Raw genomic sequence first — 26,203 nt, 5'->3', positions numbered from 1 at the left:
TAGCCAATGCCAGTTCAGTTAACGCACGGATGATTTATTGCGTGTGATGTATGGCAATGCGCTCATTTACGCTGAGGAATAGCCGTATTCCCCGCTCAGAATAAAAAGGGATATCTGCAGCCTTACTACAGTACAGTAGTAGACCGGGTTCGTACCAAAAACAATGATAGGGGATGTTGTTAGGTTCTGAGGGAAGGGAATCTCTTCAGCATCAACAGTAGTAAGACGTTCAGAATGCTGTGATTCATTGGAAAGAGAAACGCTAATCAGTTTATGCAGCTGTTAAATATATTTAAGATTTATTTAGACCATGCATTGGATCAGTCCAGATTTGACCGAACACACCCCCCTTTTTTCGCTCAAATAACGGGAACCCTAAATCCGTAATAGGAGGTAGCTAGAATTAAATATTAGGTAGTATAATAGAAAAATACGTTTACTGTATATCGCTAAATCAAGACAATGTCCGTCGCGTTCGCTTCGGCTCGGCCAAGAAGTAAAGGAGAGGTGACACAACAAACTATACAAAAGGTAATATCAGACGTCAGCGTTTTAATTTTAGATGGGGTTACACTGGTTGGTTAGTGTAATATGTGTTGCAGGGAAGATTCATTATTCCCGTGTCAATGGTAGCAAAGAAATTTGTTATTGCGAGTGAGACAAGGAAACTACTACAAAGCCAGGTGATGTGCATTGTGGGGTGTACGCGGGTTACTAACCAGGTAACCTTTGCTCTGTAGGCAATAGGAAAATTTAAAATGCAAAGCTATTATTTTAACATTTGTATCTTTGTCATGCATTTCACGTTAGTGCACTATTTAAAACATTAATTACGCCTGTGTATCGCAGCACATGCACACATTTCTATCATACATATCCGATCTGGCGCTGTTACTGTTGATACACAGTCGGCTATTTGCAAATGCTACTTTAAATTTGGTTGCAGCGTAGTGTCGATAGAAAAACATCAAGTCATATATCCATAAGAAAAAATCTATCGTTTTGTTTTAAATATTTAAAATATAGAAGGCAGCATAAAAGCTGTTCTGGAGCAAGTCAAGATGGTGTAAGTGGCTGCTCGCTGTGCGTAATTAAAGAGAGTGTCGAGGCTGGATGACTGCCCGCTATGCTCGGTGATAATGGAAGGTGTGTGTCGCACATTATTAGGATGCTGCACTGTATCAGTCTGCCAGTATCCATTGTCCATCTTTTCACAGACAAAAAATAAAATCAGGACGATGCCCATCTGTACCTGCCATGATTTAAATTAATATCTGACATTAAGCACATGATTGCCACACGTGAGCTTGGCGTGCCTGTCTGTTATGAGGTTTTATAAGGGAAAGGTGTCGTTTTTTGTGTGATTGCAAATAAATAAATAAATAAATAAAACCATTATAAAGACGGTGGCAAAAGTCAAAAAGGTCACAAGCGTCGCTTTCCTATTGAAATATTGACTTGAAATATTGGCTCAGACGTCCCCTTGCCAACTTATAGAGAGTAAGCAGATGAATTGACCAATACATATATATTTCGGAGTACGGATGATAAAGTGTAAGTGCCTTTTACACGCGCTATTAAAACGCCTTTCGCCTTTCGCCTTTCCATTACTCTGTCCTGTGGACTGCTGTTTTTCACCTGTCTAGATTTTTTTTTCGGTGCTCTAAGTATAACAATGACGTAGCTATTTTCCCTCAAATATACCGTCATAGAAAAACGTTCTAAAATGATAATGATGATACTCACACGGTCATTTTCTCTTCAAGATGCTTGATGAAAACCATCACCTGATTCAATGTATTATGGACTACCAAAGTAAAGGCAAAACAGCAGAATGCACTCAGTAAGTATATTTCATTATTGATAAAATGCATTATAGTCATTAGTGTTCTATTGTAATGTGCTTCAGAGAGACTTTAAAACACGTATAAATTTAAATTCTCATATATGATCAGCTTCACATTATTTGTACAAGTTAAACCAACTTTTTTGCTGAAGTGGTATCCTATATTTTCTCAGGTATCAGCAGATATTACACAGAAATCTGGTCTATCTTGCTACAATAGCAGATTCAAATCAAAACATGCAGTCATTGTTGCCTGCTGTAAGTACTGTGCCTGATGCTCGGCATGTGTACGTGTGCATGTGTACGTGTGTATGTGCATGAATCATCGAGCAGTGCCAGAGCCCTCTTGTGGAATACCCTCTGCATTACCTTAGTCACTGAATATGTTCTGTCTCAGCTTCACTGTCAGGGAATCCATCACCACCTCTGTACAGCTGTCTGATGAAGGCACTCATTTATTTTGTTGAGGAACATGTGAGGGAATCATTGGCATAGAAGGGTAACTGTGTCAAATTGTCACACTTTTGGTCCTCATTGTTGGTATTGGAGTCGATGCCGAGATATGATGGCTTATGGGTGGCATCACATGGTTTCATCTCACTAATGTGCCTTTTCTATAGCAGCCATTGACATGAAATAGCCATCAGCATAAATTATTTGTCACCTTGCAGTGAGGATAGGGCATAGTTCAAAACCACATATAAGCTAGACTAATGCGAGTAGAAGAGCAGCTCCATTGATTTTCCATACACACTTATCCTATTCAGTCGCAGGGGGTCCGGAGCCTGTCCTGGAAGCTGTAGGCACAAGACAGGGAATAACCCAGGATGGGGTGCCAACCCATAACAGGGCACACAGCATTCACACCTATGGACATGTTCTTGGACTATGGGGGAAAATCCAGAGGAAACCCCACAATGACATGGGGAAAACATGTAAACTCAACACATGTAGAGAAGGGGTGGGGAATCAAACCCTGGTCTGAAGAGGTGTGAGACATCTGCTAACCACTGACCTACCTTAAATGCTTGTTAAACCAATGAACAATCATTTACACTAATAAAAACTTATACAGGAAGTAACTGAAAACACACATAGCAATGCAAATCTTTGACCCACACATTTTGATATTATGGTTGAGCATCCATCCATCCATCCATCTATTTTTTATAGCAGTTATCTAGTATAGGGTCACAGTTTCCTTGGAGCTTGGAAGTACAGGTACAGAGCAGCTGATCCTCATCCATTACAGGGCACAAAATCACACATTGTATGTCTTCTGGTTGTGGGAGGAGTCTGTTGTACCTAGAGGACACCCACATGATCCTATGCCACCTGGCAAAATCATTTGATATACAAATGACAACAGAGATGATCTACTCAAAGATGTTAATTATTAAGATCATTTCAAATTCAGAAAACACATAGAATAAAGTTGAACCAGCTGACGGCCTTGTTCAGTAGCACAATAACAGCATGTTTGTCTTCCTTGCTCTGGTCCTTCCTCAGCCCCCATCCCAGAACATGAACGTGGGGCCTGGAGGAATGAGCCAGAGTGCCAGCACCCAGGGCCTTCATTCTCAGAGCAACCTGAATGACAGCATGTCCTCCAGTCTGTCCACCCCCTCGCTCATGCAGGGCCAGATCGCCAATGGTAAGGGGCCCCCTTGCATAGTGGCTGCCATTGAACTCTCTGATTTTTTTTTTTACACTGCTAGTGGATAATATGCAGTTCAGGGTAGTTTAATGTCAGTTTAATACTATACTGAATGGTTTTAGATAACTCCTCCTCTTGGACGTATGCATTTCTTCTAGACACAAATCCATAATTACTCTTACAACTGATGTCTGTTGATGTACCTGCTCTTCACTGTCCTGCACCAAAACTTATTTCTTTTTCATGACTTTTTATATTTAGAGTCATATTCATCTCTTTTGCCATTGGGGGGAAACTCAATTTTATAAAATCAAAAAACTAAAAATGCCACAAGTCTTGTATTTTGTTTGGTTACTTATGGTTAAGGTTAGGGCTGGGTAGGGGTTAAGGTCGTCATTATTGGGATTAGGGTTTTGCCCATGGAATTGAATGGATGGCCCCATAAAGATATGAATACAAACGTTTGTGTGTGTGCATCCATGTGTGTGGTGTGTTTCAGGCCCTAGCCACACTACTATGCAGTCTTCCGGTCAAACAGCTCTCCCTCCAACCTCCCTGAGCCTGCCAGTCAGCAGTCATGCCCCATCAGCTGGGTACAGCCAGACGGTGTCGTCATCACAGGGTGTTCCAATGCAGAGTCAGGGCCAGTCCATGGGCAGCTACACCTCCCGTGGCAACCTCAACATGCCCTCCAGCCAAGGTGATTCTCTGTGTCCGTGCTTAGCTCTGGTGGCATTGTGTCATGTGACTCATCAGCTGACTTGTACAACTCCATGATAGCTCTCTTGCAGGAAACAGTTGTTGTGATTAGATCAATATAAGACCAATACAAATTACCTTTATTTAGAAGGACAAGACTTTGCAGGCAATTACCCAGATTTTCCATGAATAAGTAGCATTTTAACTCTCAGTCCCCAAAGTGTAATTGTTTTAAAATTCTAAAAATTTCCCCAGTAACGATGATGCACCAGCAGGCGGCGACGTCCCATTACTCCTCTGCTCAGGCCGGGAGTCAGCACTACCAGGGGCCTCAGCCAATGGGGATGCTCAGCCAGGGTAACCAAGGAAACAGCATCATGGCACAGAGACCCATGGCATCGTATCGCACTTCACAAGGTAACCAGCCCTACCAATATCAGGTGACATGCAAAAATACGCAAGTCATACTCAAGTTATTTAAACCATCAAAAGATCCTGCAAGTTTAACTTTAAATAAGATCTGAGAGAAAAGGCAGAAACGTCAAACTGACAAATTCAGGCCATTAGAGGCTTTAAGAATAATAAACATTATCTTATAATCAGTATATTACATGATATTAGTTAATAATTATAATCCAATATTAATTGCATGAAGTTCTGTACATATATACATAGAATATTGCAAATTGCTATTTTAGTAGTATGTATCCATTAAAATGCAAGGAATGAAAGTTAAATTACAGTAAACTTTATTTATAATATATGTCATCCTGGCTACAAAGTGTAAAATGTATATTATGAACTAATATTGTTTCTACGAAGATTATGTAGTATTGAGAGGTTAAGAGTAGTTTGGGCAAAAACATTATTAGCGACGGAACCAGAGCATCACCGCCTGTCAGCTCGCTGTGCTTGGGCGTGTCACTAAGCAGCCTGAAGGGGAATGTTTGCAAGCCCGCGAAGGGTTGCATGTTTACCGGAGTGTCACATCCATACATACATTTTCTAGCTGCATCTTTTAATGGGGAGTAAGGATCTACTGTAGCTAGCTCTCCTTGTCCTTCTTTTTGTAACTCTTTTGTAAATGTCTTGTAAAGATGGGCATTATCAAGATAGACTTGAAAATTATATCCATGTTCACCAGCAAGACTGTAACAAGGCAAAATATGGACTAAGGCTGTTATTACCGTAAGTTTAAGAATGTACAGTCATTTGTGGAATCTGCTTTGTGCACGACTTCTGGGTCCTTCCTGTGGTTGGGGCTGTCACACCTAGAAGGCTCTGGACAAGTTCTGAAGTCATCTTCTAGAGTTCCTGTATAAGAGCTGATAATCATAATTTTATAATGACTTTCAAGGTGACAAGCGAAGATTTGAACTTATGATAGCGGAATGGCTATGGAATCTATCTAGGTATCTAGTTATCTTTCAGCATTGCCACGTAAATTCTGTAGCCAGTTCTTTGTCCCTCTACCTTGCTGTCAAGTTTGTGAATGTTTCCGTTAGTTTAGCCATTGCATCAGCTCTTAAAGGGGAATGCAGTACCTGGAGTTTTTGCACACCCCTTTCCCTGCCTTCCTTCTATGTACTATTGGCTTTTTTTGTTCCAAATAAAATTTCCTTTAAATATCCTTCTAACACATGAATTTTTCCTCTGACACATTTTTAAATTATGTGAACTACGATTATTGGAATGTTACATGAGGCTAACATTTAATGAACATAATTAATATTCTGTATCTTGTTCTGGGTTTGATTTTGCATACACATAAGCATATAATTACGGTTGAAAACAGTCTGTCATCTACTATTAGCTGTAATAAAGTGGCGTTCATTTGAAATATCCACCATCTTAGTAAAAACATAGCTAACAGTTTACACAAAATTTCTTTATATTACTCATTCACACCCGAAAGGCTTCACTCACCTATAGCCGGTGATGTTGTATATCAGTTGATTAACAAACCTACTGTGGCCTGTCTTGCAGGATCCGCTCTGCAGTACACTGGACAGGACGAATTCTACGGGGAACAATATGGCCACAGTCAGAGCTCCAACGAGCCCATTAACCAGCAGTATTACCCTGATGGTACCGTAACAACTGCAAGCCCCCTACCTGACAAGCCCAGTCACCACAGCAGTTAGTCTTAGCGATTCTGGCCTCTCTGCTACACTGCTCATTGTTTTTTTGAAATCCCCTGTCTCATGTTTTACAGCCTCTACTTGCAGTGTAAGCCCTTGTTGGTATATTTTTGGTGTGCTGAAATTTCAGATGTGGTCTCAGCCTCATTACAGTTCCACGCAGAGCACAAACGTGTCTTTTGTAATATCGTGTGTCTGCATGGTGTATAAAAACTCGTTAAGTTCGCGTGATGGTTTTGCACTGCGGGATTTGTACCTTCAGGTTTGACCTCTGGTCAGCTTGTGGCTTTTTCTCTGCTCCTTTTTCCTGCAGGTCACGGGGAGTATTCATATCAGCAGTCCTCTTACGGTGAGCCTGGATATGAGAGAAGCTTTGAGGAGTCCTCACAGCATTACTATGAAGGAGGTACCACTTGTAGGCAGTGGGTCACACCCTATCAGTTCTGTTCGATGTACTGAAGGCTGAAACTACATCTTGGCATCAAGAAAGATTTAAAGTTCCAACATTTAGAAAGCGGTCATCCAAAAACTTTTGTGACTATTAGGGTAATACTCATATGTGCAGTAAACATTAATCACTCGGGCCATGTAGAAAATAACTTGTAACTAGGACCTTAATGATTAGCCTCATTGCATCAAGGGGACAGCTGTCATTTAGACTTGGAAGGGAATTAATGCTGAGATTCCTGCTTTAGGCAACCAACTGAGTTGCGGATAATGTCATGTAACAAGGATGCATTTCTAATATATTTCATTTGGATTCCAACTTTTGGCAGTTGGAAGCAGAAAAGAGCCCAGCTGGTACAGTACCTAATTTTGGTTAGAATTGCAGTCAACCAGGTTAGCATTACTGCGTTTTTCGTAGGAAAATATAAAAAAATATTGAGTAACAAGAAATGTGCAGTCAAAAATACTCCTGGTATTTGTGGATTCTGGTGGATTGATGATATAGAAGAAGGAGCCTTAATGTGAGGATGAATTGCTTACAAATCAACCAGGAGTCTTCAACCTATACTATATGGACAAAAGTATTGGGACACCTGGCCATTACACCTACAGGAACTTTCATGACATCCCATTCAAAATCCATAGGCATCAATTAGGAGTTGGTCCCCCCTTTGCAGCCATAACAGCTGGCACTCTACTGGGAAGGCTTTCCACAAGTTTATGGAGTTTGAAAGTGGGAATTGTTGCCCATTCATCCAGAAGTGCATTTATGAGGTCAGGCGCTGATGTGTGATGTGAAGGCCTGGCTTGCAATCTCTGATCTAGTTCATCCTAAAGGTGTTAGATGGGTCAGGGCTCTGTGTGGGCCAGCCAAGTTCCTCAACATGAAACTCTCGAGTCTAGTGGAAGCGTGTTTTGCACCACTCCATCCTATGCTTGGCATTGTGCTTGGTGATGTGAGCTGCTCGGCCATGGAAGCCCATTCCATGAAGCTCCCGGTGCAGAGTGTTTGTGCAGGGGTTAATGCCAGAGGAAGTTTTGAACTCTCCGTTTCTTGAGTGAACATGCGTTGGTGACTTTTGCACATTGTGTGCCTCAGCACTCGGTGACCCCGTTCAGTTACTTTACATGGTCTGTCACTTTGTGGCTGAGTTACTTTTGTTCATAAACGCTGCCACTTCGCAATAATACCACTTAGAGCAGACTGTGGAATAACTAGCAGGAAGAAATTTCATGAACTGACTTATTGCAAAGGTGGCATCCTATGACAGTATCACACATGAAATAACTGAGCTCTTCAGAACAACCCATTCTTTCACAAATGTTTGTAAACCTGATTGCATGGCTTGGTGCTTGATTTTATACACCTGTAACAATGGGTCTGAATGAAACACTTGAATTTGATGATTGAGAGGGTTAGGGTTAGGGTTCTAGTCTATCTGCGGAAGCATAGAGCACAAGGCAGGAGATACACTGGAGACGATGCCATAGACTTTTAGTCATATACATAGACACAGAGGGCAGTTTATAAACGCAATATCACCTAAGACCATGCTTTTGGACTATGTGGGAAAACTGATTTCCCAAAGGAAATTAATAAAGGCAATTGCTAAGAAAATGAAAGACATATTGATTCATGACACAACAGCTTCATTGCTGAGGGATAAACTCCACCGTGTCAGCTCACTAGCTAAGTGAGGCCTTCTGTGTTCTGCATCCACAGGAAACAGTGCACAGTACAGTCAGCCACAGGCCTCCTACCAGCAGAGCTCCAGCCAGCAGCAGCCTTTCAGCCAGCAACAGTATCCCACACAGCAGAACTACACCGGGCAGCAGCAGACCTACGGTAAGCACTCAAGGGCCTTAAATTAAATGGTAATTCATTTGCTATTTGTTGAAGTATGAATACAGGTACATAGGAATTCTTCAGCTTTCTCATGTCCCATCTTGTTCTCCAATAAAGCAGATATACAGGTGAGAATTTCATTTCATTTCATGCTCAGATTAGAAGAAGCACACAATGCCCCCCAAAACACAAGCACCCCTATAGTATTGCAGGGTCCAGTCTATGGTAATAATTGACTGATCTATAAATGTGCTCGGTCATTGATGCTCTGTCTACAGTAAAGATGAGTCCATGCTTTGTCTGTGCTGCCACAAATTGCTATTTGCATCACAAGATTGAAGAATACAAGATGATTGGTTCTCTTGCTGTATTTAGCATGTGGAAAATTGAAATAGCCTAAAGCAATGAAATTAGCAAGGCAAGTAATTTGTTAGCCTGTAAAAGATAAGTTATTTAAATATGAATTAGCTACTTTTGAAGAAAAAAAAGACGTATGAATACGGACCTAAGAATTATTACAAAAGACCAAAACTATGATTACTTTTTACAAAAAGCATTTCCTTGAATATTGATAGTTGCGAGAAAGCAGTTTTCTTTCCAAAAGCGAAATGTTCCACTTTTGGTAATGCTTTTGGGCAGTGGTGGCTTGATGGTTAGGGAAGCGCACTTGTAATCGAAAGATTGCAGGTTCGAATCCCCGACCAGCAAGGCACCACTGAGGTACCCTGAGCAAGGTACCGCCCCCAAGCACTGCTCCCCAGGCACTGAATTAGCTGCCCCATGCTATGTCACGAAAGTCACATATGGGTTAAATGCAGAGGACATATTTCGTTGTTGCGCACTGTGTGCTGTGCTGTGGTGTGTTAACAATGACCACTGATCACCAAATTAAAGATATATATTAAAAATTAAAGTAATACCAAAAAAATGTTGGTTCTCAGCCATTGGGCCCACGCCCACTAGGGGGCTCCAGTGAGGACCAACAGGGGCCGCGAAATTTATTTGAAAAGCGTAGAAAATTTAGAACATTATCATTATATGTTCAAAACGAGATATAGGATGACACAATAATGTTCATATTTTTATTGTGTGTTACAGTTGGGGCATTATCAAAGATTTATAATAGAGGCTAATAGTATTCCCTCCTGGTTGTAAACCGTGCGAGACCTTTGGTCATGACATTGCACAGACTCCCAGAATCCACAGCTAAAATCAAACCATTCAATTAGCGGCGTCTCGCAGGGAATCTGATGGAGGGCAAAGGTGAGGAATCATTGTTACTTGGTTCATTTCATTTGAAAATGTTTAAAATATCATTTAAAATATTTGTTTCATTTTGTTGAAGGCTAATACCTTAAAGTGAGGGTTCCTTCAATTATTATAAGCACATTTTTAATGGCTGTCTGACTTCTGATCCATTTGCCAAATAGGGTTTAGATTTAGATAATCATGTTCAAAAGTAATTACATTGTTTAGCAGTGCAGCCAAATTAAAATATATTTATATTTACAAAAATTGAAAAATGTTGTCATTACTGCAGAAGGCATACAAGAGAGAAACAATATCATATCCTGTGTAGGGGGACCCAGACATGTTTTACTGGACAACAGGGGGTCTTTGGTTGGGCAGTGTCTGCTTCATCTCCTCTCATCACGTGGGCTATAAGTATGAGGACAGGTGCTGGCCGTGTGCATGAGTGACAGGTATACCGCAGACTTGTGGAAACTTGCCGTTTTGCTATGTTTAGCATGTCCTATCCCCATCGTTAATCTCCCAGGCCCGGGGCAGGCAGCATCGGCGCAGTACTCCAGCTACCAGCCAGGTCAGGGCCAGCAGTACAGCTCATACCGTTCCTCCCAAGCTGCGCCCACTGGACAGACGCAGAGACCCTATGCCTATGATCAGGTACACCCCCTTCACTTTTTTACATACCTGCTTATGGACACCTGCTGTTGGGGGGGGGGGGATTCTGAATAGCCAGCTAATTCGTTATACTTGTGGTGTTCTCCACAGAGCCAGTATGGAAATTATCAGCAGTGATTCGCCAAAGGCTCCAGCAGCAGTCGTTCCGCAGAGTTTCACCTCAAAACCATTTCGACATTCCTCAGCTTGTGGGTCTGACTGATCAGTGTGTCGTAGTGCTGCTCAGTAGGGAAGTAGAATGCCCGAAACGGATTACTCAGTTTTTCATTAGCCTATTTTTTACTGAATAAATGAAGCCAAATGGCTTCAGCAGTTCCAGAAGGAAGGATTCTGATTGTCAGAGCATTAGACAGGGTTCTGGGGATCTCACTGAAGGGGCTATTATTTAATTACTGTATTAACACTTGTGTTAACAGCTGGCACACATCAAGTGCCAGTTTACTACATGGGAAGAGTGGAAGGAAATTTCTAAAAGCTGTAGACTGGGTCTTAATCTATAATCTGACCCAAGACACCTCTATTGCATTTGTATAAATGGAGTCATGTAAATTTCTCCTTTTTGGAGTCATTTCGGCTGTTCTTGGTCACATCCCATCTTTATTAATATCTGGTTTTATACTGGAAATCATGCATCCCGTATTTGCCTATGGTACTCTAAACAGTATAATTTAGGAGACGAATCTGGCAGTATATTCAGGATGCATTAGGCATACGTAAATTATATTTACAATTAGACATATTTTTCAAATGGCCTGCTTTGTTAAAACTATTTAAAGTAGAACACTTCAAATTACAGTGCGTCATATATTTATTTTTAGATGATTTGTGTACTGATACTAAATTTTCCTCATTTTAGTTATTTTTAGATTCTGCACCATAATGGAGACATACAGTATATTTTAACTCCCTTAGAACTGGGATCTTGATTGGTGTGCCAGTATTGTATAGTAACATTCCCATGTATGTCCTTTTCTGCTCTAAATTAATCGCATTCATTTCAGGATTTCAGGAGTCCTCAGCAAAGCACAATTAATCTTGAATCTCCAGCCTTTGTCAGCACCTCTTGTAGCTTGTCATGTCATCCTTTTTTGAACATATGCAGGCGACTTTAGCAATACCAACAATTAGAATTCCTGCAGGATCCATCATACACTCAGACTGCCTTCTTATGATCAAGGAAATGTTTGTCACCTATTCTCATTCAAATGTAAATCCTGTAAGCTCAAGGTACCTGCCTGAGTTTGAGTGTGAGTAGTTATACACACACACATACACACACACATATCTCGTTCAACTGGACATGGTCTGACATGGATTTTGGAGATGCACGTACTGTGGTTTTTAAGCTTTTTTCAAACAGGTTTTGTCCTGATTCTATAATAACCCTAGTTTACAGAGCGAGGAAGATTTTTTACATTTATTTCTGTGCCTCTCTGTATGTATCTATGTCTGTATGTGTTTATATGAATGTATTTCATACCTTTGTTACACACGTTTTGTAAATTGTTTACTTAGTTAAAACTGAAGTACTTTGTAACTTGTTTAAATTAGTGCCCTTTTCTGGAAAAATGTGGATTTGTGTATTGTCATGTTTTGTGCATCTAGTTTTTTTACTGAATTTCAGTATTCTCATCTTTCCATACCTCATCTTTCCATGTTCTCCATCCTTACCATAGGTACGGTTTCGATTCCTAATGTCTGCTAATACTTTTCTCATATGAATATCTGTGTATAGGCAATACTTCAACTAACAATGACTGGTGTACAAAGGCATGAGTAGTTGCATTATCATCTTAACCAACTAAGGGAAAGGGCCTGATTAGCATAAAGCTGGTCCTGGTGATGAGCTGTTAAAATGGGAGGGGAGGAGATATGTTGGTGGACAAAGTTTGTGCAGGAAAGTAGAATCATAACAGTTAATACGAGTTGTACAAACACTTTTGCCTTATTGTTTCTACAATGCTGTGCAGTACAAATAGATAATTATGTCGGTCAAAAAAGTAGCGGAACTACCTATATTGCCAATTCAGTAGCAATGTTTCTCTCATAATAGACAGGGAAAACCTGTGACATCATCTTCGTTGTGAAAAAGTTTAGGGATTTCGTTTTTTTTTGTAAAAAGGCATTGATTTGCTGCAGCGACATTTGAAAATGAGTTTATTTAGAAATTATGTTAAATTGTTTGTAAATGTATTGATCTATAATAATATAACAGTACAAGACAGAATAGCACAATTCGTCATCATGTTGATGTTGCAAATAAGCTGGAGCATTTGTGTTTGGCTGTGAGACAGCTTTATCATGTTACTGTACACACTTGATGTGACAATCGTCCATCTCATTTTGTCTAGTGCCTATGAAATGGGTGAACTATATGTATTTTAAGTTTTCAGTGGTGTATAAGATGTTGTTAACCATTTGACTGTGTGTGTGCATGTGTGTGTGTTTGAGAGAGAGTGAGGGTATGGAAAAAAAATCATTGACCAAATATCAACATGTATATGGTTATGGATCGCTTGTTTAGAATTGTTTTTCCCTCTATTTCGTACTGTTTAATATACAAAAAAATAAACATTGACCATTTTATTGTTCATTCATGAAGAAAAGACCAAGAGAAAATTTGTATCTCTAAGTACATAAAACAACAGTCTTGTTTTCGATTATATACATTTTAATGCCACAGTCACAGTGGCTATACCCCACCTATCCTTTCTTCCACCATGGTGTCGGACCTGCTCTGCTGTTTTACTTCTACTCTGTTAGGAGAGCAATGGCTGTCGGGCCAGTGCCATTGTGCCTCTAGAGGGTTTGCTTAATGTACTTTAATGTATATCTCTAATTTATAGAAAATCTTTGTCCAATTGGATATTTTGAAGCAGATAATTTATGAGGTTATTTTAATCCTCACTAATCATCATTTGTCATTTTTACCTGCACCTAGAAACAACAGCATGCCTTTGAAATTATTCCATTCATGAAACCTGTACCCTTATACTGCAGAAATGCAGATTTCACAAGAAACATGCTTTCCTCTCTACCACAGGAGAAAGCAGGTCCTTTCAAACCCCATTATGAAGTAAAAAGCTGCTTGCCTGTTTCTTACAGGTAAACTGGACAAGCACCTCAACCACCTCCTGAAAAATAATATTCAAGTGAGATTTTACTTATACTTTTTTCTATTCTAATACCCCTTCCAGAAAAAATAACTACCAAAATAACATTAATTTATAGCTATATACATACGTTATTCAGATCCTTGTTTGTGGCACATTTAATGGCAGTAGAATATTCTAGTCCTCAGTGTCGGGGATTTCAGGTCCAGAAGCTACAAATCCAGACCAAGATTTTGTTACTACCAACCAGGGGTGCGTTTCTCGAAACCATCGTTGCTACCTACGTTAGCAACTTGCGTGGTTCAAACTATGTAAGTACGACGCAGGTGTTTCTCGAAACCATAGTTCAAACTACATAGGTAACAATACTGCGGACTTACGTGGTACGATGCATCGTTAAACGACGCAGGTGTTTCTCGAAACCATAGTTCGAACGAACGTTCACAAACACTGTCGTTAAGTTGTGTATTTCGAAGCGTAGTTATATGTAAATTCGTCAGCGATGGTGGAAAATGCAGTTTAATAAGGGTATAGTCACCGTGTAAGTAAGAAATTTAATAATCTTTAATACCTAATAAGAAATAATTTAGCTCTACGATCACATATAATGTGAAGGTGTCTGAAAATGTAGTTTGAAACGTAATTGTTGTGTGGGTCTCTGGTCATAAGTACGGTAACTGTCTGTAGTGAGCAATAGGGACAAATCTCAGACTGCAAAGTATTAATTAGCACAGGGGTGGCTAATTTTATCCAGAAAGAGCATGCAGCTTTTCACTGCAACTCCGTGCTTAGAGCAAAACGTAGAGGACTGATCGACTGAAGAGGTCGCACAGCTGGGTTTGAGCAACTGATCCAACGGTTATCCCAAAAAAAACATGCCAACACACCGGGCCTTTCCATAATGGAACAGTAGAATGACACTACAGCGGTCAGATACGAATCCATGCCTTTGTACTCGGGAAAAGTCGTCTGTAATATTTGGTTATTACACACACCTGTGTATTCCAGTCAGCCAGTATAACAATATTCTGTAAGCGACAACGTCGGAATAAAAGTTATTCTGTTTATCACTCCAAGGAGCGTCACATTATTTTTCCGCGATTGCTAATTTTCATTTTATTGGCGTTGTGTGACTGACAGAAATTGATGTCACAAATAAATATATATGTGTGTGTGTGTGTGTGTGTGTGATTATTATATATTTTACACAGTTCGCGAGTGTTTGTGCGCGACCGGCTGTGAAAGTGCGTTGTTATTTGTTGCGCATGACTTGCCGTGAGTCTGACCAATCAGCGCTGGAACCACTGTAGTTCCAACTACATAAGTCCTAACTAACTAACGTGGTTCAAACAACTGTGGTACGACGGTTTCGAGAAACAGTCGTTGGTCGGATGTTGGTTAGTTTGAACTACCATAGTACGATGCATCGTTAATGCTAACTTCCGTCGTTGTTCGAGAAACGCACCCCAGGTTAGTACTCTGTGACTGTGACTCTTTGCTCAACTAGTTACTTATAGCTTTGTAGCCTCTGGACCTGAAATGCCCAACAATGCTAGTCCTATTTGTACCCTTTGCACACAGTTAAGGCAAAATGTAATCAAAATATGCCCACATTTTGGAAACGATCTGCATTCTTCCCTGTCTACCAAAGTTTGAGTCTTCCTGCCCTTTAGGTGGCATATTATGCTCAAGTCTCAGTGTGAGTGTTAAATGCCAAAATCACCGGGTGTAGGTCAGGGCCAAGTGTGAGTGTTAAAGGCCAACGTCGCAGGGTGTAGGTTAGGGCTTAGTGTGAGTGTTAAAGGCCAACGTCGCTGGGTGTAGGTTAGGGCTTAGTGTGAGTGTTAAAGGCCGACATCGCTGGGTGTAGGTCAGGGCTTAGTGTGAGTGTTAAAGGCCGACTTCGCTGGGTGTAGGTCAGGGCCAAGTGTTAGTGTTAAATGCCAACATCACCGGGTGTAGGTCAGGGCCAAGTGTGAGTGTTAAAGGCCAACATCGCTGGGTGTAGATTAGGGCTTAGTATATGTGTTAAAGGCCAACGTCGCTGGGTGTAGGTCAGGGCCAAGTGTGAGTGTTAAAGGTAGATGTCACTTGGTGTAAGTTAGGCTTAGTGTGAGTGTTAAAGGCCGACATCGCTGGGTGTAGGTTAGGGCTTAGTGTGAGTGTTAAAGGCCGACGTCACTGGGTTTAGGTTAGGGCTTAGTGTGAGTGTTAAAGGCCGACGTCGCTGAGTGTAGGTTAGGGCTTAGTGTGAGTGTTAATGGCCGACGTCGCTGGGTTTAGGTTAGGGCTTAGTGCACAGGTGTCAGACTCCAGTGCTGGAGGGCCAGAGCCCTGCACATTTTTGGATTTCCCCTTATTTAACACACCTGATTCAACTCCTTGTGCTAATTAACACATCACACATCGCTCTTGAACTGAATCATTTGTGGTGGAACGGGGAAAGAATTAAGCTACGCAGGACTCTGGCCCTCCAGGACTGCAGTTTGATAGCCCTGGCTTAGTGTGAGTGTTAAAGGCTGATATTGCTGTGTGTAGGTTAGGGCTTAGTGTGAGTGTTAAAGGCAGATGTCACTTGGTGTAAGTTTGGCTTATTGTGAGTGTTAAAGGCCGACATCGCTGGGTGTAGGTCAGCGCTTAGTGTGAGTGTTAAAGGCCTACATCGCTGGGTGTAGGTCAGGGCTTAGTGTGAGTGTTAAAGGCCGACGTCGCTGGGTTTAGGTCAGGGCTTAGTGTGAGTGTTAAAGGCCGACGTCGCTGGGTTTAGGTCAGGGCTTAGTGTGAGTGTTAAAGGCCGACTTCGCTGGGTTCAGGTCAGGGCTTAGTGTGAGTGTTAAAGGCCGACGTCGCTGGGTTCAGGTCAGGGCTTAGTGTGAGTGTTAAATGCCGACGTCGCTGGGTGTAAGTTAGGGCTTAGTGTGAGTGTTAAAGGCCGACGTCGCTGGGTTCAGGTCAGGGCTTAGTGTGAGTGTTAAAGGCCGACGTCGCTGGGTGTAGGTCAGGGCTTAGTGTGAGTGTTAAAGGCCGACGTCGCTGGGTTTAGGTTTGGGCTTAGTGTGAGTGTTAAAGGCCGACGTCGCTGGGTTTAGGTTTGGGCTTAGTGTGAGTGTTAAAGGCCGACGTCGCTGGATGTAGGTCAGGGCTTAGTGTTAGTGTTAAAGGCCGACGTCGCTGGGTTTAGGTTAGGGTTTAGTGTTAGTGTTAAAGGCCAACGTTACTGGGGGGGCTGCACAAAGCTGCCAGGTTGCTAAAACGGGGGCCTAGGTGAAGAAGCTCATCTGGGTCGAATTTGACCTCAGAGATGGAGATGGCGTCCAGCTGCATGTCGCCCCTGCATTCGGTCCCCTCATCATCATACACATGGGGCTCATACTTAATGATGTCATCTTCCTGGTCATGGATGGAGTTTGTTTTCTATGGGGGTGAACAGGGAAGAAGTAATAGTTACATTCTAATATGTGACATTCTATTCACTTGCCTAACATGCATGAAGCATAAATCCATTTGACAAATAAATATACTAAATACAAAATATACCTGGTTTAGTATTGAGAGCAGTACTTCATATTTTGCTGGAATATTTTGTTCTCTGAATGAAGAATTTTCCCCTCTGAATAATGTTCTCTATAAATAAGACATCACATAGTATTCATTTGAAAGCTAAATGAATCCCCTTAAGGCAACACTGAAAAATAACCATTGACCTTGATTTAGTGTATACAGACTAAAAAACTGAGTAAATGTACGTTTAACAAAACTGATGTATAAGTTTATAGAACAAAGACAGGTACCTGAAAGTGTCCCTTCATGTTCTGAGATCGCATGCTGCCTCTCTGCAAAGCAAAGAGAACATGGTGCAGCTTAATTAAAAACTGAGTGCAAAAGGCACTGTTTAAAAGGTGCCAAACATTAATGATCATTCGTACCTGAAAGGCATCAGCTGCACCATATTGCTGAGAAACCTGACACTTCTTGTATGTGGAAAAATCCTGAAATCTCAACTGGCTATTTGCCTAAAAGAAAATAAAAATGTAATCCATTCTTATTCAAAAGACTTTCCAAAGGTTTAGTTTATGTCCTTATGCAGTGGTGTCAGAAGGATTTTGACAGCTGCGGGGAGGGGGGGGGGGGTGTTGTATATAATGACATTGCATTTGCAATCGACACATATGCAATAGTCACATCCCGTAAGGATGCAATGTAAGAAAGATATTAATCTTTTTTAATTTTCAAGTTAGTCCAGTCCAGTTTCTAAGCCTAACAAAAAAAAATTATATGCCTGATCCACATGCCATATGCCTGATCAGTGTGATACAAAACACTGGATTTTATACACCTGTAACAATGGGTCTGAATGAAACACCTGAATTCAGTGTTAATTGTTTTGTCCATATGTGTCAGTTTGGACAAAAGTATTGTGACACCTGGCCATTACACTTACAAAAACTTTTATGCCATCCCATTCTAAATCCATAGGCATCAAAGTTGGTCCCCCCTTTGCAGCCATAACAGCTGGCACTCTACTGGGAAGGCTTTCCACAAGTTTATGGAGTGTGACTGTGGGAATTGTTGCCCATTCATCCAGAAGTGCATTTATGAGGTCAGGCACTGATGTGGGATGTGAAGGCCTGGCTTGCAATCTCTGATGTAGTTCATCCTAAAGGTGTTCAATGGGGTTGAGTTCAGGGCTCTGTGTGGGCCAGCCAAGTTCTTCCACACCAAACTCACCCAACCATGTCTTTATGGACCTTGCTTTGTGCACTGGGGTACAGTCATGCTGGAACAGAATTGGGCCTTCCCTAAACTGTTCCCACAAAGTTGGCAGCACAGAATCGTCCACAATGTCTTGGTATGCTGAAGCATTAAGAGTTTCCTGGAACTAAAGAGCCTAGCGCAACTCCTGAAAAACAACCCCATACCATTATCCATCCTCCACCAAACTTTACAGCTGGCACAATGCAGCCAGGCAGGTAACGTTCTCCTGGCATCTGCCAAACCCAGACTCATCCATCAGACTGCCAGACAGAGAAGCGTGATTTGTCACTCCACAGAATGCGTTTTCACTGCTCCAGAGTCCAGTGGCAGCGTGCTTTACACCATTCCATCCAATGCCTGGCATTGTGCTTGGTGATATGAGGCTGGCATGCAGCTACTCGCTCATGGAAGCCCATTCCATGAAGCTCCTGGCACAGTTTTTGTGCTGGGGTTAATGCCAGAGGAAGTTTGGAAGTCTGCAGTTATTGAGTCAACAGAGCACTGGCAACTTTTATGCACTATATGCACCTCAGCACTCGGTGACCCTGCTATATTACTTTACATGGTTTGTCACATTGTGGCCGAGTGTCCTTTGTTCCTAAACGCTGCCACTTTGCAATAATACCACTTACAATTCACAATGGAATATTTAGCAGGGAAGACATTTCACACACATATTGCAAAGGTGGAATCCTATGACAGTACCACACTTGAATTCAATGAGCTCTTCAGAACAACCCATTCTTTCACAAATGTTTGTAAACCTGACCACATGGCATGGTGCTGGATTTTATACACCTGTAACAATGGGTCTGAATGAAACACCTGAATTCAGTGTTACAATTGTTTTGTCCATATATGCTTCGTCCATATATGCTTCGTCCTTGCACTCTGCATGCGCAGTGAATTGGCCTCAGTAACACATGGATTTATAATGAAAGATAAGGAACACACTCTTAATTCGTCATATCTGTTTCATCTGTATCCTGACAGAAACATATTAAATATCAAAACATGATTGCAAAACCAAAAAAAATCACAATTAAATTTTTTTCCAATATCGTTGAGCCTGTTTATATTAATTTTCTGGGAAGAAGGGGTGATCCACCAATACTGGGGAGATGCATCCCTCAGTCCCCCTGATTTCTGACGCCCCTGTCCTCATGTAAAATGTGTAAATTTTAAACACATTCAAATGTTTCCACAGAGAGGATTTAATGTCATTGGGAATAATACCATTTACTCTGACTAGTTCAGTATGGTATTACTGTACATAATATGTTGGAAATTATGCTGAGCTGGTGATATTAAATATTTAATAGTAATTCTCAATTGTGATATGCAAGAAGACTCACTTACTTCCTGTTGGAATGTACTATTTTTGACATTTGACTGGGTAGACATCGCTTCATGACACCTTCCATTTTGAGCATCTGGAACCTTGACATATAAAGTAAAACTGCAGCTTAAATGTAAATTCTTAATGCTGTTTTGTGTGACATATACAAAATTTTTTATAGGAACTTTTTAAATTTTAAACAATCTAATTACAATAATACTTGCACTGATTTGATTTTACAATTACCTTACAGTCAGTTCCAGGTGTTTCAATATTTGATTTAAGCAATGTTGCTCCAGAACCGGGATCAACAAGAAACATTGTTCTATGTCTCCCACAGGATACAAATATTACCAATAGCAGGACACCTGTAAGCACAAAGTGTTAACATAACCTTAAAAACATACTTCAGTCTAACTGTGGCAGGCTTTGATTGTCTAGACCAAGGGTGTCCTGGGGGCCGGAGCCCTGCACATTTTTGGGTTTCCCCTCATTTAACACACCTGATTCATCTCGTTGTGCTAATGGAAGAGGGAAACCACTAAGCTACACAGGTCTCCAGACCCCTAGGATTGGAATTTGACACTCCTGGTCTAGACCTCTCCTTTGACCAGAATACTTATATCTGCTAGTACAGTGTTTATAGCTTTAACCACGGAGGGCTATCCTTATGTTTCTGCTCTTTTTTGAGGATGCCCCTCCATAGCTTGGGTTAGCCCCCCCCTTGATAGCGCCTCTTTGGTCGATCTGTGCCTAGAAGACTTCTGATACTTTACCCAAACTGCCTGAAGATGGCAGTACAAGCTTCTAAACTAATATTCACTCACTCTTATCAATGATTTCTAAATGATTTTTCCAAACTATGGAAAGTAACATACCTAGAAACAGGAATAGGGAAGCAATCACAATCCCAACTGTCCCACCCCCAGGAATGACAGAGGTGACTCTGCGGGCATGGCAGTTGGGAATCGTGGAGCAGTCACACACCGTCATGGTGAGGTTCTGCTGCAGAAACTTGCCCTGTGCGTCTGAGATCTTGAGTAGCAGTTTGTGAGATCCGGCATAGACTGCTTCCTCCTTTATCAGGTTAACAGTCCTCCCTTTCAAAGTACAATACATCACATGTTAAGACAATAACACTGTTGTCTTTTATGTTATTGTATTTAAAATAAATTTGTTTTGTTTCATCAGTAGCTTTGTTTTAAAAATAAAACATTTACACTTAAGAATATTTCAGAAATTTCAGGAATCCTCACCAACTGATAAAAATGTTATAAAGCCTTTGATTATCAGTTTAAATTAACAGAGCTGATAAAATACTGGAATCACAGAGAATTGGGAAAATATATCATTGGGATGTTGATTCTGGGTTATCGTTTTCTCAATGAGGAAAACCATTAATAACAATTTCTGACCTGAAAGTAAATAGCTAAATTCTGTATGGTTATCACCATGAAGTGGTATGGAAAATAGCAGTAGTATATTACTATTGGTACGTAGATAATAAACTGGTACTTCATAAGTTAAAAATACCAAGACTGAATTTCTGTGCCGTAGTACAAACAGCTGTTTTGTATTACTGTCCTATTTTTATATACTGTCCTTGTATAGGTTTGGGTGTTAATCTGTATCTATATTATTTGTATGTCACATTTATGATAACCTATTATATTCTGATCTAGATTGCCTTTTTAGGAAATGGCCAGAGACAACAGATGAAAATTAGCCTATACTAACTTGTTTTGTTGATTAATAAGCACTGTTTGACATAAATAAATGGAATGGAATGAAAAAAGAAAAGAACAAAATAAACAGATCATTGAAACTTTTTGCGCTTTTCCATTGGCGTACAGGAACTGAGCCGTACCTGAGATGTACCACAAGGAAAGACCTGTTATTGCACAGTTCCAGCTTGTTTCGGTTTTCCACCGCAGAAGGGTCGGTTTGGCAAAAGTGTGGCCAGGTTGGGAAGTGACAGTGACGGAAAACCGTTCACACAGTGTACATCATGATTTACTATGTGCTAGAATTTCCCCATGGAGATCAATAAAGTATCAATTATTATTATTATTATTATTATGAATTAGCTAGCATTAATTATTAAAAAAATTTGTGAGAATCACTGTGTTATACTATCATCAAATGCTAGCAGAATTTGCATTAGTTTGCATACATTTTCATTACAAACCCATTCCGTTCAGCCTTTCTATAATACTTTTTTAAGTAGGTTCACAAGTTCCTAGTTATCTGGAATGCATAAATACATTGCGATGTGTGATACTAATAATTAATAATATATGGAATATGTCCCTTTTCCTGTCACATAATCCATTACCCATTACTGGTTCTTTCTTGTCCCCATTTATTTCGACTAATCAGTTGGCGGTGATGCACCCAGCTCGGTTTAAACTTGCTCATATTTCACTTTAGTAAACAGCGTCATGTCATCAAGGGTCCAGGTCAGATATGACTTGTATACTTCACAATGGAAAACAATCAGCTCATAGTAAGGGTCGGATACAGCTTGGTTCCTGGTGGCAGTGGAAAAGCTCCATTAGAGTACAAAAAAGCTCATGTAACCTTCTTTTTGAAAGTCCCTCAAAAAGCGTGCATGCAGGGGTACTACAAATAGTGCTGCAACAGTTGGTAAGTCAGCAGAGTAAGAGGGGTCTGTTGTTTCCGGAGTCGGTGCCCCCACAGAATATGGGTTTAAAAGGCTCCCTAGTGGGTTTACTGGCCCTGCCCACAGTTGAGCATATGAAGGGAGACACAGGGAATTACCGAAACTGGGGTCAAGCCTCCATCGGCCCTTGATGTCTCCAAGGAGTTCAAAGTGGAAGGGGCCAGAATATGGGTCTCCATCCAGGTCATAGGCTGTGATGTTGACCACACTGGCAGAAAGACACATGGTCAGCATGTGGCTTTCCAGCTTTGGAACATTGTCATTTTGGTCTGTGAGGTGGATGTTGAGTGTGGCTGTTCCAGTCATTGGAGGTACCCCTGTGGTTGAAAGAGAAGTAACTGTTTTGGTAATGGATAAGTGTAAATATGAAAAAAAAACAGATGAAGAGTAGCTGAAGTGTAGCTGGAACTTGTAGCTGGAACTTGAATGAAGAAAGGAACCAGAATTATTATTTCACCCAATTGTGTTTATCTCTTAGAATCTGTTAATATGTTAGTATCTGTTAGTATGGTACAATTGGTTACTGGCAGTGGTAGAGGAAGTGCTCACACAATTTCCTTAAATAAAAGTAGAAATAAAAAGGCAAAGATGTACTGTAGTAAAAGGTGAAGTGCCCCATTGACTTTTCTAGTTCAGTAAAAGTAAGTTCTTGCCTGTAAATATACTTAAAGTATTAAAGTAAAAGTACTTGAAGTTGTAGTCCCTGATAGAACTGTATAATATGGTATTAAGCAGAGGTGGATAGTTCAGATGCAGAAAGTAAAAATCTGTGACTATGATTCTATATACTCAACTGGTTGGTGGAAACAAAATATTGGTCTGGATTTTTACTTTCTGGACCTGAACTAGTTTGGCTGCTGACAATCGCTGTACCATTCTGGTTTGGTGAAGAAGGCAAAGCTCTCAATTTACTGGTCGATCTATGTTCCCACCCTCATCTATGGTCATGAGTTCTGGGTAGTGACCAAAAGAATGAGATCACGGATACAAGCGGCCAAAATGAGTTTCCTCCACGGGGCGGCTGGACTCAGCCTTAGAGAGAGGGTGAGGGGCTCGAACATTCGGGAGGGACAAAGTAGAGCTGCTGCTCCTCCTCATCAAAAGGAACCAATTGAGGTGGTTCAGGCATCTGTCTAGGATGCCTCCTGGACGGCTCCAAGGGGAGGTGTTTCAGGCGTGTCCAACAGGGAGGAGGCCCTTGGGCAGACTCAGAACACGCTGGAGACATTATATCTGTTGGCTGGCCTGGGAACACCTTGGTGTTCCTCCGGTGGAGCTGGAGGAGGTGGCTGGTGAGAGGGAGGTCTGGAGATCCTCATGGATGGACCTGCACTATTCACCTCTAGCATTAAGAGTATTGTTAAATACAAAAGTTGAGGGATGAGAGATTTGTATTTTCCAATCTAAACATTTAAAATATGAAATGCTAGTTTATAATAAGAGATTCAGAAATAACTTATTCCATTGTATTACCTGAAATTAAGTTTACATAATCCAACTACAATGATTGGTGCTAATAAGCTCATCTCAACTGAGCATTTGCTCTCAGCCACACAGATCCACAATAGTTCTAGCACTGATATATGTGTGACAATATATATCATGTGACAATAGAAAAACACCTATTGTTTCATATTATAGCTAATTAGCTATCGTTTATTTTGTTGTGTTACAAATAACACTCTTATACATGGCATGGATGCAAGCAGGGAATTTGTCTGAAGACCCTGATTGTAGCTGCCCAAACTGTAGCCATATGCGTAGCATGTCACAGCGTTTCCTGCTCTTTACTGTGCATGCTCCAATAGTTCACGGTTTTCTATTTATCTCTTTATATTTTATACTTTAATATCTTAGATTTTGTTACATGATTAATTGGATATTAATAATTGTGAAAGGTTATAAATAAAAGGGAAAAAATAAATACGATTAAGTACCTTTTATTTGTCAAGTAAATAGTTCTATGTGGTCATTTTATATAAACCATTTATTCATTGAATTTACAGAAAATGTCTTATATCGTGGTATGTATTGTTATCAGGAGAATTGGGTCATATCGCAAAGCCCTATATTTGTGTGTTATTAAATAAAACTTACCAGCTAATGGCCACAGGATGCAAATTTCATCAGTTCTGTCATGACATTAACAACATATGCTATTCATAATTCACAAAAGTTTGCCTGATCCCAAACATCCAAGGATCACGTCTTGCCATTTCCAGAGCCACTTTCCATAATGTATAGCAATCAATCTTTCCAACCAAGTGATTCGCCCAGGCTTGTCGACACATGACAGATGATGCATAAGAAATGATTCTGCTTAAGGTTGAATTAGCAATAGCCCTTGGGTACTTATCCAGCTCATAGCAGATGCCCTCTGAAGCAGATCTGAGATTATGGTGAGTATAGTTTTCTTGTAATTATCCTTCCAGATATCAGTCATCGTCACCAAACTGATATTTTAATAATCACATCTCCTGATTTTCTTGTTGTTTGGTTCGTGTTTTGGATTTTGACGTTTTCCCTGCACTTCCAGTATTGACCTCTGCTTGTCTCTTAGGATTTGGATTACAGTTTGGATTAGTTCACTGACATTCAACCATGTGCCTGTATTTGGGATCTGGAATTAAACGTATTGCTTCCGCAGTTGGATTCTCTCACTCGAGTCATTACAGAATACCAACTTAAATAAAGCAATCTTGAATCTTATAGCCAACGCAGGGATCTAGTAGAAGTGAGGGCCCTACGAAACTGTCAGGAAAAGAAACTGCTTCTCCACACTACCTTGCAAAGCCAGAACACTCCCTGAGGTCAAATGCCTCCAGTAAATGCCAACAAACCGTCCGGGCCTGGTCCTATGGTCAAAACTACCTGTGCGCGTTTGTCTCTGTTATCTGGATGTCTAAGGCAAATTTAAGTAACTGGCACTGATTTACTGAGCATGTTGTTTGCAGTAGACACAATCTTTAACCATGCTTGGTGATATACTGGTATACCACCCACACTAGCCCTGTGCTGCTTGGGTTTGGGATTGGAAGTCAGACCGATAGATGGTCTTTGACCAAATAATCCACTAACAAGAAAATATTTTATTCATGATCGCAGTTTGCCCATCAGACGAAGTAAGCCACATATTTATCGAGCAATATTTGTTATTTTAAAACTGCATAAGTTAAACTATGTGCAATTTATACTGACTGTATAAGTGCACAGCTTACGGTACGTAACAGGCAGCATATATAATTCCTCAGAGAGAATCAAAGTACAGTTTTAAAGCACTTACCTGTACTGACTGCATACAGGGTTATAGTGTATGTGTTGTTCTTCACATAGTCTGACTCTCTGTCAATTACTTTAGCTGTGGTGATTTTTCCATCTTGAGGACCCACATTCACCCAGCCTGCAGGATCAGAGCCTTTCAAATACCTGTTATCAGATATATTGTAAGGATGCCACTCAGAATGTAGATCTTCTACATATTGTAATACTGTAATACTGTTAATAGCCATTAAGATAATATCATATTGATAATGTTTTTTTCTAAAAAGATTAAAATCAGATATCCCAAGTTTAAATGAGTCTAAAATATTTGATGAACATGAAGATTTGTAAGTACAGCTGACCACAGTTATGTTTTAGTTTACTGTGGACAATATTAAATAAAACTACGATAATGACAAAATGAATGTTCACCAAATTAGATTGTGTAGAATATGTTTTAAAATCATACAATATAACTATATAACAACTGAGA

At 40.5% G+C, this 26,203-nt stretch overlaps 2 protein-coding genes across 10 annotated transcripts in view; one reads left to right on the top strand and one right to left on the bottom strand.

Moving 5' to 3' along the window:
• The first annotated feature begins 129 nt into the window (after positions 1–129).
• Positions 130–13,150, top strand: LOC111832840 (SS18L1 subunit of BAF chromatin remodeling complex). 9 transcript variants are annotated; one of them, XM_072715725.1, is made up of 11 exons: positions 130–531; positions 1,767–1,843; positions 2,020–2,104; positions 3,356–3,500; positions 4,003–4,203; positions 4,458–4,619; positions 6,189–6,290; positions 6,657–6,692; positions 8,514–8,636; positions 10,414–10,541; positions 10,650–13,150. In XM_072715725.1, the coding sequence occupies exons 1-11, from the start codon at positions 463–465 to the stop codon at positions 10,674–10,676; spliced, it is 1,155 nt and encodes a 384-aa protein (XP_072571826.1). In that variant the 5' UTR covers positions 130–462; the 3' UTR covers positions 10,677–13,150. The 9 variants fall into 9 exon arrangements, with proteins under 9 accessions (XP_072571826.1, XP_023646320.1, XP_072571824.1 ...); XM_023790552.2 differs by having other exon boundaries at positions 6,657–6,749; XM_072715723.1 differs by having other exon boundaries at positions 6,189–6,341.
• The window catches only part of LOC111832839 (cadherin-like protein 26), a 37,786-nt gene continuing 24,710 nt past the window's right edge, over positions 13,128–26,203 (bottom strand). Inside the window, exons 9-17 of the mRNA XM_072715720.1 lie at positions 25,733–25,875; positions 22,548–22,766; positions 20,645–20,866; positions 20,013–20,134; positions 19,787–19,867; positions 17,599–17,685; positions 17,464–17,505; positions 17,210–17,296; positions 13,128–17,086 (exon numbers count right to left, since the gene is read on the bottom strand). Of these exons, the coding sequence (XP_072571821.1) occupies positions 16,874–17,086; positions 17,210–17,296; positions 17,464–17,505; positions 17,599–17,685; positions 19,787–19,867; positions 20,013–20,134; positions 20,645–20,866; positions 22,548–22,766; positions 25,733–25,875 (1,216 nt within the window). The 3' untranslated portion in view covers positions 13,128–16,873. The remainder of the gene's footprint in view (positions 17,087–17,209; positions 17,297–17,463; positions 17,506–17,598; positions 17,686–19,786; positions 19,868–20,012; positions 20,135–20,644; positions 20,867–22,547; positions 22,767–25,732; positions 25,876–26,203) is intronic.

Source organism: Paramormyrops kingsleyae, chromosome 8 (genome assembly GCF_048594095.1).
Source record: "Paramormyrops kingsleyae isolate MSU_618 chromosome 8, PKINGS_0.4, whole genome shotgun sequence".
Classification (NCBI taxonomy): domain Eukaryota; kingdom Metazoa; phylum Chordata; class Actinopteri; order Osteoglossiformes; family Mormyridae; genus Paramormyrops; species Paramormyrops kingsleyae.
Note: the sequence above shows the minus strand (reverse complement) of the source record. Positions and strands in the feature narration are given on the sequence as shown.

Excerpts from the sequence above, each read along its gene's own strand:
- LOC111832840 (XM_072715721.1), top strand. The coding sequence starts at position 463 with ATGTCCGTCGCGTTCGCTTCGGCTCGGCCAAGAAGTAAAGGAGAGGTG. Across the intron at positions 532-1,766 it reads CACAACAAACTATACAAAAG|ATGCTTGATGAAAACCATCA; the intron begins GTAATATCAGAC and ends TTTCTCTTCAAG. Across the intron at positions 2,105-3,355 it reads TGCAGTCATTGTTGCCTGCT|CCCCCATCCCAGAACATGAA; the intron begins GTAAGTACTGTG and ends GTCCTTCCTCAG.